The sequence below is a fragment of the Prunus mume genome, linkage group LG6, assembly GCF_029339155.1.
Source record: "Prunus mume cultivar Tortuosa linkage group LG6, ASM2933915v1, whole genome shotgun sequence".
Lineage (NCBI taxonomy): Eukaryota > Viridiplantae > Streptophyta > Magnoliopsida > Rosales > Rosaceae > Prunus > Prunus mume.
Genome location: NC_142703.1, coordinates 10686133 through 10701747, shown reverse-complemented (window position 1 = coordinate 10701747; position 15615 = coordinate 10686133). Strand labels below are relative to the sequence as shown.

The 15615-nt window shown below is 36.8% G+C and overlaps 4 protein-coding genes across 5 annotated transcripts; 1 reads left to right on the top strand and 3 right to left on the bottom strand.

The window, feature by feature from the left end:
* Positions 1–828: 828 nt before the first annotated feature.
* LOC103334313 (uncharacterized) lies at positions 829–4890 on the bottom strand. Of its 2 annotated transcripts, none has more exons than XM_008237258.3 (4): positions 4427–4890; positions 2450–2551; positions 1283–1370; positions 829–1155 (listed from the first exon to the last, which is right to left on the bottom strand). In XM_008237258.3, the coding sequence occupies exons 1-4, from the start codon at positions 4508–4510 to the stop codon at positions 1034–1036; spliced, it is 396 nt and encodes a 131-aa protein (XP_008235480.2). In that variant the 5' UTR covers positions 4511–4890; the 3' UTR covers positions 829–1033. The 2 variants fall into 2 exon arrangements, with proteins under 2 accessions (XP_008235480.2, XP_088909947.1); XM_089053821.1 differs by having other exon boundaries at positions 1316–1370.
* Positions 4891–5514: 624 nt separating this feature from the next.
* Positions 5515–9377, bottom strand: LOC107881452 (uncharacterized). The gene is made up of 4 exons (XM_089055564.1): positions 8887–9377; positions 7021–7123; positions 5938–6034; positions 5515–5817 (listed from the first exon to the last, which is right to left on the bottom strand). The coding sequence occupies exons 1-4, from the start codon at positions 8967–8969 to the stop codon at positions 5708–5710; spliced, it is 393 nt and encodes a 130-aa protein (XP_088911690.1). The 5' UTR covers positions 8970–9377; the 3' UTR covers positions 5515–5707.
* Positions 9378–10694: 1317 nt separating this feature from the next.
* LOC103334314 (large ribosomal subunit protein uL13z-like) lies at positions 10695–11882 on the bottom strand. Its single transcript, XM_008237259.2, has 4 exons — positions 11563–11882; positions 11359–11475; positions 11174–11261; positions 10695–11038 (listed from the first exon to the last, which is right to left on the bottom strand). The coding sequence occupies exons 1-4, from the start codon at positions 11832–11834 to the stop codon at positions 10895–10897; spliced, it is 621 nt and encodes a 206-aa protein (XP_008235481.2). The 5' UTR covers positions 11835–11882; the 3' UTR covers positions 10695–10894.
* A 1038-nt stretch (positions 11883–12920) lies between these two features.
* Positions 12921–14554, top strand: LOC103334315 (cytochrome b5). The gene is made up of 3 exons (XM_008237261.2): positions 12921–13140; positions 13840–13906; positions 14007–14554. Exons 1-3 carry the CDS (start codon positions 13054–13056, stop codon positions 14261–14263), a joined length of 411 nt encoding a protein of 136 aa, XP_008235483.1. The 5' UTR covers positions 12921–13053; the 3' UTR covers positions 14264–14554.
* The last annotated feature ends 1061 nt before the right edge of the window (positions 14555–15615 follow it).

Sequence of the window (15615 nt, the reverse complement as noted above, 5' to 3'; positions counted from 1 at the left end):
TCCAAAATAAGGAGTTGAATTCCTGAATTGGTGTAGGTCTCACTCACATTTTCATTCCTCCATATGAGATAAACACAGAAGTATCCGTGATAGGAATTCAACTCCTTATTTTGATTCAAATTACGGATTAGTTACATGTCTTATATAATTAACCGGTTTGCTTCAAATGGGTGCATATTTATTAAGCAAAAACTATGAACCAAATCGAATCAGACCAAACCAGTCCAATTTATGACGCTACTTCTTTGGTCAACACAATTTTCTTACATATACTTTTTGGCCCAATTCAACGGGTGGCCAATTCAAATGCCTACACCCTACTACTAGTTCGACTTTTGAGCTTAGTTAACTTTATTTTATTTTGTCAATTCGGTTTTCCATTTTTGGCCAAGTTCAACGATTTTTGGGTTTCAAATGCCCATCCTTAGCATGCATGAATAAAAAAGGATATTATTTGCCTCATTTCCTAAGTAGATATTCCTCCTTGAAATGTAGGAGTTGCTACTTACATAGTACAGAGGGAAGTACAAGTAAGTAGCTAAGGTTACCTTAATCCGCTGAAGCAAGGATTGGTAAGCTCCGGAGCAAGAGCAATTGTAGTTGCTACGTCAGGTCCCGTAACTGCGGGCAGCTCGAGTTCTAGTTTTTTCAATAAAAAATTTGAGAGCATTTATGCTCACCAAGGTGGTGAGCATTACCATCACATCAACTGCCAGTAGATGAAGTTTGAGATTTGTGTAGCAGATAAGGTATTTTTCTATTATATATTTTTTTAACACAATCGATTATGAGGTGGTAAGTGAAAATGCAACCAGGTGTAGCGCCATATAAAGGAAAGCCCACTATGATAAAAGGATTTCAAGGTTTAACCAATCACAAGGGCAACCAAGGTCAAAAGTAACATAAAATCACAACCAAAAGTTTTCACTTACAGAATGCACAACTAAATTGGCCATTTCTGGCTTGACGGTACAATTTCAAGGCTCATGCCAAGCTTATTCATTCATTGTACTGCTGGAAGCGTTGGAGCACTTCACTTTCGTTTTGGCTGCTGCTTCCTCTTCTTGCCCTTTGAAGTGCTGGCCTTGCCTTTTCGTTTTGGACCCGGGTTTTGAGTTGAGCAAGGGCGCTCAGTAGGATCATTGTTTTTCTCACCTATAACAGAATAATTAGGGAACTCATATCAATAATTATCATCAAGTATCATCATTATAAATTTGTAAATAATTAATTGAACCCTCCCTTCCTCTCCTCATTATAATAAAAAAGTTGACAACTTTACCATGTTCAGTCACCGCCAAATTTGAGCTCAGACCTGATGAAGATTCTTTCGCAGCTTTTGCTCTCTTCGCCTTCATGAAATTGGAATCCTACACATGATCGGTAAATTCATATACAATTATGTAAAGAAAAAAATTATATTCAGTTTGGACCGTGAAATGGATTAGGGCCCTTTATGTATAATGAGAATGAAAAAAGATAGAAGATTTTCCATCATAAATTGCTTTCAAATATATAATGAAGTAATCCCAAGAGACTGGTTGACATGACCATTTATAGTAGGATAAAACTCTTCTCCCATGTTAACTAATGTAATGTCCTCCCACTAAAACAACAATTAAGTTTCTTACTACGGCGCTTCAAATTGCTCACAGAATACCTATACCTTGTTGGCAACCGGGCACCAAAAACCAGAAAAATAAGGAGGCAACTGAATAGGATTGTCTCTAAGATGAGGCCAGAAGGAACTCTATAGTTAAGCTGCCACACAGTGCTGGGAAAGGTGGAAAACAAAATACCAAAGTAGTTACCCTACTCTAATGCAAAAACATAATTGAAGCGATTTTCATATAGGATCAATTTCCTCAGCCATCCTGTTAAACCTAAAAGGGTTTAAATATGACCGATTTGTTCCAGATTAGGAAGGCTAATTATTAGATTTTCAAAAATCTATAAAATGTACATGTTTAGTCGAGTAGTAGATTGTTTTCTGTGAAACAAAATTCACAAAATGAAAATAATACACCTAAAAGACATTTACCAATGAAGGACGCCTTAAACATACTTTCAATGAATGCTATGTGCAAATGATACACACTAAACTCAGACCTTATTGTTTGAAGGAACTTACAATTCTGAGTTCAATAATGATCAGAACCGCTCTCTATTACATCAAAGGACTTCTTCTAAGTAACCTACTCTAAAGAATTGGAAACGATCAGCACAAAAGAAAGGTAGACAATGATAATGTATATGTATCTAAAGGCAATCATAAATAGAAACAAACGACTAGATAAAACCATAAATTTCCTTTTCATTGTTTTCTCATGTTGAAAAAATATTCTAGACTTTGAAATCCACAGATCATCTGGATATATGCACGATAAATAATAGAAAAAAAAACATCAAAAAATAAAAAATAAAGAAGCTAGGAGAAGCTCAAACTCACTGGTGAATATATCGAAAGCTGAGCTGCTTTCGCGTAACGCACATAGCGCATAAGGTCCTGATAAGTCGAAAACTCCTGGCCTGTCTCCGGACATAGGAAGCCCTACAATAGCCATGCATAAAAAACATATCAGCCCTTTCAACTCTGAAACCTTTTTATGTTTCAACTATTTTTTCTTCATTGTCAAGACTTGTAGCTTTATTTCTCTTAATTCTATCATAATCAGCACTATATTATTAGTTGCATATTTTTTAGCATGCTAAAAGCCAAACAATCTGATAAGTATGGTACCTATCCAAAAAGAAAAAGGTGGAGCAAATATCACTAGCCAAGGAAGTTGTTCTAATATAAAGGCTTAAGATTTTGACAAAAGGGAAAGAATAAAGTCAAAATCTAGACAGGACTCAAGTTCATGAATGCTTACAACTTTTTCAATTAACTTTCCTATATTCAGAAAGCAGCACATGTTTCTTTCATTGAGATATGCTCAGAATACAGTATAGAGTAGACAGATATAGGATTTTGCTCAATCCAGAACCGTTAAGTTCATGAATACTAATGAACAAGGCAATCTGAAATCGAAAAACAGATATCAAGATTAAATGCACATACTTGGTAAAATTACAAAAATTACTTGTATGTTATATAAGCTAAGGGAAAAACAAGTTTCCACATATGATGCGCTATTTAATGCTATGTAAGACATTCTTTTTAAGTAAGAACCACCACATTCACGATAACCGCCAAAAATCTCGTGTCGCTTATTGGCAGAATGCATCCAACATTAATTAAGCTCCTCTGTCAAAACAATTCAACACATGCAGCTATTTGGAAAACGACATTACCTAGATTCATCTTAAACATGTTACGACAAAGCTGAACAGAATGTTCAACAATTGCATACCATGCATTGAATATGTAATAGCTGCATGTAATTCAACACGTGCAGCTGTTTCAAAAATGACATTACCTAGATTCACCTTAACACGTTATGACAAAGCTGAACAGAATGTTCAACAATCGTGCACCACGCACTAAATATGTAATAGCTGCATGCAATTCAACACGTGCAGCTATTTGGAAAACGACATCACCTAGATTCACCTTAAACACGTTACGACAAAGCTGAACAGAATGTTCAACGATTGCATACCACGCTCTAAATATGTAATAGCTGCATGCAATTCAACACGTGCAGCTATTTTCAAAACAATTTTTCTTAGATTCATCTAAAACATGCCATGAATCATGATGAAGCTCAACTGAATGTTCAATAATTTTGTCTCATAATGCCAAATACATTTTTCAATATTAACTGATCTCTCAAGATCTAGTATCTGAGCACATATCTAATAGATCACTAGCATCTGTGCAAATCAATGTGTTCAAACTTACGAACACTGCAATCATAAGCAAACCAAATTCAACTTATATCATCTAATCCAGATCAATGAGTAAGGAGTTCTCTTGTCGTGGTATCGATCATTCTACATGGACAAGATTCCTAAATGGAGTACCGCTCTATGCAGTCCTAATAATCAAAATTTACCACACTAAGTTGAGCATGAACAGAAAAAAGATTTTGATCAATGCCAATTAAACAATGTAACAGCACTTAAAACCATTTTTTAAGAAGAAAAAAAAAATCACTGAAAACCTTAAATCTGCACCTCCAAATCCAATGACCAGAGTAAAAGATTTTATTTTCAGAATTCTTCATTGTACGCAATTGAGAGCACACAGTTGCCGTTTTGCTCAATCAACAGGTTACGTATCTGAAATGCTCGCCTATATCACATCACTCAATGAACAAAAGGACGATCACAATCACAGCACAAAAAACTTAATAAAAAAGACCCGTCTCGCCATGATCAAAACTGAACATAAAGCTTTCAAATGTACAAAGATGAGACTTCTACCGCACTGAAGCTTTACTAAACATCTATACAAACGAAAAGGGTATAGATTTTAGAGTACCTTGACCTCAGTCCCATCCTCCTCAACCCTTGTATTCAACACCCAACCATCAGGAATCTCAAGCGAGTCATTCTTCGACGCCATTGCTCAGAAAAAGACCAACCCAACAAACTGCACTCTCAGCCCAGCTTAAGAACAAAGTAAGTGGGTTTTTATCAGTGAGGAGGGGGCGATATGAACGAGGCAGCAAAGGAAAACATGGTAGGCAAGGTGAGAAGAAGAGAGAGCTGGGTTGGAAACCACGTGGTTCCATTTCTGCAGAGGATGAAGAACGTGTAAAGATGGTATGGTAATTAAGAGGATGAAGAAGAATCTTTGCTGGCTTAGTTGGTTCTGGAGTGTTCGTACAAATGGACAAACGAGAGTTATGATTTTCTGGGTTGGACTTTGCACATCTGCATGTTTTGTGTGAGTGAGGAGATAGAGAGCGAGAGAGAGCGAGCGAGCCAAAATTAGGTTTCTGGGTTCAGAGATTGGGAAAAGCAGCCGTTACTGGTTTTGAATTCGCTCGCTCACCGAATACTCTCTTAAACGACGGCGTTTCGTTGTTTGGGCCAGGGGGACAATAGTATTAAACGGGCTGGGTCTTTAAGGTTGGGCCATGCGGACAATAAGTAAACTTTTATCAGTAACATAATTACATTAATTTTCTCTGGTTACATACAATTTAACATCTTATAAATCAGTATTTTTTAAGAAGCGATATTCTAAACTACTCTAATAATGTACTAGAAGGGAGATCGAACAAGGGTGCAAAAAGACAGGTGCACTGCCTTGACCAACTACCATAACCCACATTTGCTATTATAAATCATGTTAGGAGCTGGGATATGATTGCCTAACATGGAGCGTATTAAGAGGAATATGAATATCTTCTTACGATGTATAATGGTCTTTTGGATGTGTTGATATTGACAACTTACGTGCATAAACATTTGAAGGTAAAATTGTTGTCGAGTTTTGATGATCAAGGCGGTGTTAATCATCTTGGTCATGTGAGGAGAGAGAGAGAGAGATGGGAGTTAACGATCTCTAGGTGGCAGTATGTTAGTCCACCCACAACTAAGACTACTCATGCAACAAAAATGTAAAGGTGAACCAAGTATGGCACCCACTATGATAAATGGATTTCGAGGTTTAAGCATCACAGAATGAAGGTAGATCCCAAGAAAAAAGGGGCATATCCATGTTCAAAGTACTAAAAAAGGGCAACCAATAGCTTTACAAGAAGATTCATGTCAAGATTGTTCAATCTTTGTTTATACTGGAAGCTTGGATTCCTCACTTTCGTTTTCGCTGCTGCTTCTTCTTGGCCTTTGAAGTGCTGGACTTGCCATTTCGTTTTGGATCTGGCTTTTGAATTGAGCATGCATGATCAATGCTTTTCTCGCCTATAACAGAATAATTAGGGAACTCACACCATTACTTAAAATCAAGTATCATCATTTACAACAGAATAATTGATCCCTTCCTCCCTCTCCCCATTAAAATAAAGAAGTTCACGACTTTACCCTGTTCAGTCACCAGTGAATTTGAGCTCTGGCCTGATGAGGAATTCGTCCCGGCCTTTGAGCTAGCTTCTTTCTGTGGCTTGTTGGCTTGGAAATCCTACACATGATGGGTAAATGCATATTAAACTATGTATAAGAAATAATCATTCAAATCAACGTGGCAGTGCATGGAGAAGAGGCTCTTTCTTGTATAAAGAAAAAGAGAAAAGAAAAAAGATTTTTCCATCATGCATTCCTTTTGAATCTAATATGAAAGTAGCTTGAAAAGCCTACTCTGGAAACCCAAGAGACAACAGTAGAGTAGGATAAAACCCCTCTCCCCCTTAAGGAATTAACTGATGTAATATCCTACCACTAAAATGACAATCAAATTTCTAGCTTTGGCATTAATTACTCACAAAGCCCCAACTAGACCTTGTTGGCAGCCGGGCACCAAAACCTAGAAAAATATGGAGGCAACTGAATATGATTGTCAATAAGATGAGGCCAGAAAGAATTCTGTAGTTAAGTTGCCATGGACAAGGGAGGAAAAGGTGGAAAGTACAAAATCAAAGGAGATACCCCTACTTTAATGCAAGTATATGATTGAAACAAGTTTCCAATCTCAGTTTTGGACAGGATCAATTTCCTTACAATCCTTTTCAACGTAAAAGTGCTTAACTACGACCAATTTGTTCCGGATTAGGAAGGCTGATTATTAGATTTACAACATTTTTATAATATATGAGTGCAAATGATACACAGGAAACTCAGAACTTATTGGTAAAGGCACTTAAATTTTTTTGTTAAAATATAATCAAAACTGCTCTCTAATACATCACAAGATTCCTTCTAAGTGACCTAACCTAATTTAGAGAATTGGAAACAATTGTAGCACACAAAAAAGGTACACAATATTAATGTATTTGTATCTAACGGCAATCGTAAACAGAAAAAAATAACTAGATAAACTCATGAAGTTCCTTTTCATCATTTTCTCATGTTGAAATAATTTGAAATCCACAGTTCGTCTATACACAACAATGAACAGAAAAAACATAAACTAAAAACATTAAGAAGCTAGGAGGAGAAGCTTAAACTCACCGGTGAATAGATAGAAACTTGTGCAGGAATTGCATAGCTGATATGGTGCATCAGTGCATCATATGTGTAAAATTCTTGACCTGTTGCATGACAGAAGAATCCCCACAATAGCCATGCATTGAAAAGTATCAGTCCTTGCAACTCTGAAATTTTTTATGTTTCAACTATTTTCTCTTTATCATAATTAGTACTAGATTTAGTAGTACAATACTATTTTCACCATTTAATTTTATCATAATTAGTACTATATTTTAGTAGTATGTCTTTGAGCAAGCTAAAAGCCAGACAATCTAATAAATTTGGTTACAACTTACAAGTTACAACTTACAAGTGAACCAATTATTCAGATCAAAAAAGAAAAAACAAGAGAAGCAAAAATCTCTAGCCAAGGAAGTTGATCCAATAAATAAGGATTAAGATTTTGAAAAAAGGGAAAGTAAAGTATCATCTACTGCCCTGCTAGCAGTTTTGTTCACAGCTTAAAAATAACTACCATTGGTTTTCAAAAGTATATTTGAACTGCTACATTTAACAAAGGTTATTCAAATAAGAGTAAAAGGGTGCCACCTTGTTTCTCTTTGTAGCAGTTCAAGTCTTTTACGTAAAGCAACCCGCCATTAGGGTTTAGAGTTTGATAGCATTTTTTATTGAATTTCACAGGGCGAGAAAAAAGAAGAAGAAGAAGAGTGCATGATTCAATGCTTCATGGTAGCAGCGCACGTGTCAATAATTGAGATATGTTCAGAAATATGGTAAACAAAGATCATCTTTAAATACACATAATTGGTAAAATTAAAGAGCATATGGAAAAACAAGTTTCCATATATAACGAGCTATTTAATGCTACAAAGACATTCTTTTTAATTAACAACCATCGCATTCACTATAACCACCAAAAATCTTGTGGCGCTTATTGGCAGTATGCATCCAACATTAATTAGGTTGCTCTAATGTGATGGTCAAAGCAATTCAACACGTGCAGCTATTTGGAAAACGACATTACATAGATTCATCTTAAACATGTTATGACAAAGTTGAATTGAATGGATCATGTACCACTTACTAATATATAATAGCTGCATGCAATTCAACACATGCAGCTATTTGGAAAACAATTTTATTTAGATTCATCTAAAACATGATGATGAACCAGAACTGAATGTTCAACGATCTTGTACTATCTTGTACTAAGTACTGCCAAATCTATCTTTTCAAAAGTATCTGAGCACATATCTCATAGATCACTAGTATCTCTGCAAGCCCACGTGTTCTAACTTATGAACACTGCAATCATAGGCAAACCAATTTCAACTTGTATCATCTAATCCATATAAATGAGTAAGGAGATTTCATGTTGTGTATCTAACATTCTACATCGAAAAGTTTCCTAAACAGAGCATGGTACTTATGCCTTGACAATATAAGATCTACACAATTACATGAACAGTAAAAAGATTTAGGATCTAAGATCTAAGCCAATTAGACAATTTACAACACTAGAAAACCATTTTATTTCAAGAAAAAAAAATTCACTGAAACCTTCAAATCTGCACCTTGAATGATCAAAACAGTGGTTCTACTGCTCGTAAATGTTTTTATTTCTAAAATATTCTTCTTGTACGCAATTGACAGCACACAGTTCCCATTTTGATGGAGCAGCAGGGCACGTATCTCAAATGTTCACCTATATTACTCAATGAACGCATATGCAATCACAATCACAGCACAACACATTCAAAAAAGACCCATCACACCATAATCAAAACTGAAGTTAAAGCTTCCAAATTTCAAAGATGACAGACTTATACCAGACTCAAGCTTTACCAAACATTCATACAAATAAAAGGGTATAGGTTTAAGAGTACCTTGATCTCAGTCCCATCCCTCTTGACCCTTGTATCCAACACCCAACCCTCAGGAATCTCAAAGGGGTTATTCTTAGGCGCCATTGCTGAGAAAAATGCCAACCCAACAAACTGTACTCTCTGTGCAGCTCCAGAACCAAATGAGGGGCCTTTTTTATCAGTGATGGTGCGATATAAATCAGGCAGCAAAGCCAAACATGGTAGGCAAGGTGAGAATAAGAGAGAGCTGGGTTGGAAACCAAGTGGTTCATTTTTGGAGAGGAGGAGGAACGTGTAAGATGGTATGGTAATAAAAAAAATTAAGAAGAATCCTTGCTGGCTCAGCTGGTTCTTGAGTGTTCATGGGACAAACAAGAATTACGGGTTCTGGATTGGATTTTGTATATTTGCATAGAGGATGAGAGAGAGAGAGAGAGAGAGAGAGAGAGAAAGAACGCGAGCCAAAATTAGGTTTGCCGGGTTCAGGAATTGGGAATCAGCCGTTACTGGTTTTGAATTGAAACGCTCATCGAATGAGTTCCTCGGGCACACTACTTGTCAAAACCCGTGTAGCCGGGCGGCTATACTATTTTTTAAAATAAAAATTAGTATAGCCGGCCGGCTATACTATATGACTACGTGTCAAAATTCGTATAGCCGGGTGGCTATACCGTGTATAGCCGTTCGGCTAAGGATGACCCTCCTTGCGATTAGGCGCCACGTGTCAAAATAAGTAACGCCAAAAATTAAAAAAACACAGTCTAGCCGAACGGCTATACTATTTAAAATAAAATTTTTACAAACCGAGTATAGCCGCCCGGCGGTACTATTTATATATGAAAAAATGACCATACTTGAGATTAGGCGCCCAATGTCGAAATCTGTATAGCCGCACGGCTATACTATATGTAAATAAAAAGCGGGACCCATCTTGCGATTAGGTGCCCACGTGTCAAAATCCGTATAGCCGCTCGGCTATACTATTTTTTTAAAAATAAAAAATCTGTATAGCCGGCCGGCGATACTATTTTTAAAATAAATCAGAAAAAAAGGGTATAGCCGCTTGGCTATACTATTTATATTAAAAAGAAGAAGGCCCCACCTTGCGATAAGGCCCACACGTGTCGTGTCAAAATACGTATAGCTGCGCTGCTATACTATTTTTAAAAGAAACAGCACCTCTTTACAAATCAAAAGTTCGCCACTACATAATATTTTAATATATATATACCTATTATTTTTATTCAATGTATGTGAAAAATAGAAAAAATCTAGCAAAGCCGGGCGGCCATACTATTTTTAAAAAAATATAAAACCGAGTATAGCCGTTCGGCTATACTATTTATATATTTTTAAAAAAATACATTTTCATCTATACTCTAGCCCAAAAAATGAAAACTAAAACCTAAAATTAAAATGATTATCAAACCGGCTCTAAACTAGTCTACTTCATATTAAGGTTTTTATTAGGGTAAAACTGCTAACATACTTATGTCCTTTTTTTTTCTTTTTTCTTTTTTTATGCCAAGTATATTCATTTCAGATAGAGTAATTCCAAATTTAGGAATTTATTTAACATCACAAGATTAAATTATTTGTGTAAATATTTTAATTCATGTATGTTTATTGGATTTTTTTTTTTCAAAGAACAAATGCATTTCAAATGATTTCTTGATTATAGCCATTTCAAATTCATCCAAATGTACTTGGTATCAAATCCAAATTCCTTCTTTCAAATTTTCTCCATCCACATGGAGCCACACACAAAATTTTGCATGGTGGAAAACTAAATTGGGAATTGCAGGACCAGAGCGAAGAATGCAAAAACGATGAAGGATAATTTTATCTTATCATACTATAAAAACAAAATTGATTTTCATACTCATATGACTCAAAAGCTCAAAACAAGTAAACAATTTTCCCATCGAAAATGATCAGAATTAAGGATCCAAAAACGAGAACCCTGACAAGAAATTTCACTAAGATGTACTCAATAAAAAGAATGTATGACACTTTGCAGTCCCTAGATTTTAATAGGTAACCGAAGCCAGGATTTCGAGCTGGGAACCAAGCCTCTCCTCTGCAGATTTTTCAGCCTTCAACCTAAGTTTGGTTAGCTGCTTCTTCCTCTCATATGCCAACTGAGCCCTTTCTTTTCTCTTCTCTTCTAGAGCCTGTGAAGAAGAAATAAAAAAAGGTGTGTTCAGAATACAATGCGTAGCATTTTACCAACAAATGTCATTTTGCTTCATGGTAAATCCAAGAACATTATAGGGGTCTTTACAAATTTTAGTTGAGCTTCATCTTACCTTGATGGTGTCAAAATGGTTCCATCCAACCTCGGACGAAAGCTGACCCAACAAGCAGTACTTGTGGCCCTTCTGAAGCCTCAAGACCCTGATTTCAAATTTCACCCAAAACCCATTTCAGAGAGACAAATCAACAAACACTTGGAAGACAAAAACAAAACTTCCCACCCCAAAACCACACTCACTTGAGAGCGTCAGGAACAACCATCCTCTTCGTCTTGTCATACGGCGGAGGAATGCCCTCGTAAGCCTTCAACCGCGCCAGAGCCTCAGCTCCACGCTTCGTCTTGTGCGGGATCATCCTGCAAAACCCAAAGCAATCGCCATTAAAACGGCGAGCGAGCAAAGAAACAGAGAGGGAAGCGTGCATTGTGTAATTACTGAATTACCCTCGGACAGTGCGCCAAAAGATTTTGGCGGGAGAACGGAAGTGGATGGGGCCGTGAGAAGGCTGAGTGTTCATACGCTTTCGCCGGAACCTCATGTACTTCATCTTCTGCCTGACGAGGCCTCCCGATATGGCGATCTCGTCGCAGCGTACGATAGCTATTCGCTGGCCGTTCAGGAGGTCCTTGGCTACGACCGACGCCAGACGACCGAGCATGTGGTGTCGTCCGTCGACCACCACTCGCTTCGAGCAGATCCCTGAGCCGGACACCATTTTCGCTCGCTCGCCCTCTCTCTCTCTCTCTCTGCCACTCCGACGACAGACGACAGTCTATATATGATAGGAGTTTCAGAGCTAGGGTTTCTGGGAGTGGTGTGTGTGAGCCCGGACCCTGCATCCGAGTTTGGGCCAGGTATCGGGCAAGCCTGATTGTTTTTAAATGGGCTCATATTGGGCTTTGTATCTTCGAGTTGAAGATTTTGAAGGCCCAATTTCCCATCTGAACATCTGAACGTTCTTTTATGTGTCACCTACCAAAGTCAAAATCTTTTTTTTTTCTCGAACTACTGAATTGGGGTTGTTGAATTGGATGGTACAGCTAACCGTATTTCCACACAATAATTTGTTTGCTTATAAATTAATCAAAATATGTGTTTTCAATTGTGTATAATTGATGTTCCTTGTTCACTAAAATAGAAGGACGATAGTCGAATTCTTATTCATGAGCACAAGGACAAATATTTTACCAATACAACTATAAAATCATCGGTCACACATTATATTTGATCAAATTATTGAAGAAAACAAAATAAAATCATTATTTAGATATTCAATTGTTAACCATTTGTACTGTAAATTTATACATTATTGAAAATCATCTACTAAAAAATGGACATTTGAATTCAAATAAATTGCATTTTTGTGTCCTGCAAGTGTCCTTTTGATATGTGCCTGTGAGTTAGGCCAGTTGATCAAGGAAGTGTGTTCGTCTCTTTATACCCAAGTTTAGTCAGCCTCTTGCTATATTAGAGTAATTTTCTAATAATTATTTTATGTTAATAATTAGTTACATACTTCTAATATTGGCCGTTGAATTATATTAATTAAATGTGTTGTTAGTCTCTTAGATATAATCCAACATACGAGATTAAAAATATATAACTAATCCTTAAATATTTATTGGAGAATCCACCTCGATTTGATATGATCTTATTTGTTAATACAAGGGTGCAATAGGAAATTCCACAAAGCAATTATGCCATAATTGAAAAACCACCAAACACATAGGGATTCTGTGGTTGGTGACGACTCTGCCATCTCACCCTTACTTACCCCATATTTACAATTAAATTTTTCTAAGCGCCTCACCAACCCACCACTCTCCCTACTTTTATGATTCAAATCAAATCCCCGAAGTCTCTGTGAATCCAAGCTGCACAAGCTTTGATCAGTTTCAAAGTCTTTGAAGAGAGAAAGAGACCATCCTCTAACAATGGCCGGAGGCAACAAGGTCTACACTTTAGCTGAGGTCTCTGCTCACAGTGACCGCAAAGACTGCTGGCTCCTCATTGATGGCAAGGTCTGTTATACTTTCTATGCTCCAATTCTCAGTTTAATTTGGTCATGTCATCATATCCAATCATGGGTTGTGTATAAATTGCCTTATTTTCTGTGATTAAACATGTCATTGGTGTCATGCAAGGTTAAGGTTAATTGGGATTGCTCTGATTGGATCTAGGTAGATTATAAATTGTTTGATTGTGGATTTTACTGCTATCCTATTGGTTTATAATTTGATTGCATGTACTGGTTCTGAGATGAGTTATGCTTGTTTATCCTTGAATTCAGCAAGTTGTGATTTCTGTTGTCAAATTTCATTAGATAATTAGATCAGGAAGATATGGGATGGGACCTAACAATGTATAGTTGAGATTGCTTTAGAAACAGAGGGAAAAAAAAGTATGGGTGTTTGATCAGATTGGTATGAATCAGTTGATGATACATGCCATGGAACTTATAGAAGCTTCAGCAGCTGGTTTTGATTGCATTTCTTGGTTGAAAATGTGATAGCTTGTGCTTATACTACACATTGGTGTCTTTCTAATATAGGTGATAGTTTGTGAGGCTGTAAAGATAGTTCATATGTCTAATATACCTCTTAGGTTATGATTTTAAAGATAGTTTATGTAAATCATGCGTCACTTTCTGCTTACTGACCAATCCTTTGGACTAGGCAGAATAATTGTAAACTGTAATGTGAGAAAATGTATTGGAACAGGTATATGATGTAACGAAGTTCTTGGAGGACCATCCTGGCGGTGATGAGGTCTTATTGGCAGCCACAGGTTTGACACAATGGCAATCTCTTTCAAACACAAAATATATGCGGAAACCTGTTGTTGCCCCTGATGTGATTATGGTCCTAATATGATCCATGATTTGCAGGAAAGGATGCAAGTAATGATTTTGAAGATGTTGGCCACAGCAGCACTGCTAGAGCAATGATGGATGAATTTTATGTCGGAGACATTGATTCATCATCCATCCCGACAAAGAGGGCGTACACTCCTCCCAAGCAGCCTTACTACAACCAGGACAAGACAACTGATTTCATCATCAAAATCCTCCAGTTCCTCGTTCCCCTGCTAATTTTGGGTTTGGCTTTTGGTGTCCGCTTCTATACCAAAACTTCAACAGCGTAAACGTTGAAGCCGAAAGAGAAGTGAGAAATCTTCCCAATAAATTTATGTTAGCGTTGAAATTGGAAGACCCTTTGGTAATTTTTGTGTTTGGAACTGTTCATGATCATGGGATGTTAGGATATTTGAGTTGTTTCTGGTTTTGAGTTTATGTCTGCTTCTTTCTGGTTTGCAGTTAGCATCCGTATACTTTGGTGATTTCACAAACTTGGACTTCATGAGCTGATTTGCTCTTACATTGTATGGTCCCCTGGCTTAGGGTTCAGCTTGTAAGATCACCACTCTTTTTCACCATTTTTATTTTCATTTGTCACTGAGAAGCTTACGTCGGCTCATTCCATGGCATGGGCTTAGGTTCCATACCTTGGAGCAGTTGCAATGTGCCCGTGTTGTTGGTGGTATAAGTACAACAATAATGTGGCCTTGGGTCTAAACTCATTTATACGACATGTCGTTGGGCTGATAGGATGGCTTGATTCAGAGCTGCCATTTACACAGGATTTTATCACTACACCCAAACTTGTTTTGCCTTCGCGTATTTCTACTTTTTCGTATTTTTTAAAATTATAGGATTGATATTGGGAGGGGGATTCGAAGACAAAATCTTAGCGCAAGAGTAACTGCTCTTAACTACTTGAGCTTAGCTTCTTGCCCCATATTTCTACTTTTATCATTAAAAAAAAAATATTAAAAAAATTTAAAAAGAAAAGAAATCATGGTAGCCCATGGTCGACCATGGCCTCCATCTCCAAAACGGAGGCTAGTGTTGGCATCCATCTTGATAACAACTAGCCTTCCATTTCCATTGTGAGCTTTGAAGCCAACCATGACTTCTCTCTCTATCTCTCTCTTTTTCTTGAACAATGGGTGAGTATCAAATTGAAAATAGAGCAAATTTTTGGTGCTTGAGTGTCATGATCAAATTCTTGTATGCATAACCCTCTTAGGTTTATTAATGATTTATCCATTTTTGGATAATTTCTATTGGGTTTAGGGGCAATTTTGGATAATCTATTGATAAAATACAAATTTATAAATAAACCCAATCCTAGACATGTATTTATAAAAAAACTCAAGCACTATTTAAACATAGAAACACACCCAAAATCAACTCCAAAGTCAACTTTTTGGGTGTGTTTATAAATGGGTTTTGAGTGTGTGTAATGATGGGTTTTGGGTGTGTTTATAAAGTGTTTTGAGTGTTGGGTTTTGTTATAATTTCAACTTCCATTTTGGGTGTTTTAGTGAAACTCCCTTATAAAATAAGCAGCAAAAGCCAGCACGAAAAACAAGGAAGAGGACAGACAGCTTTGATCAAATGCAACTGTGGGAAATGAGAATTGCTCATAAACTTC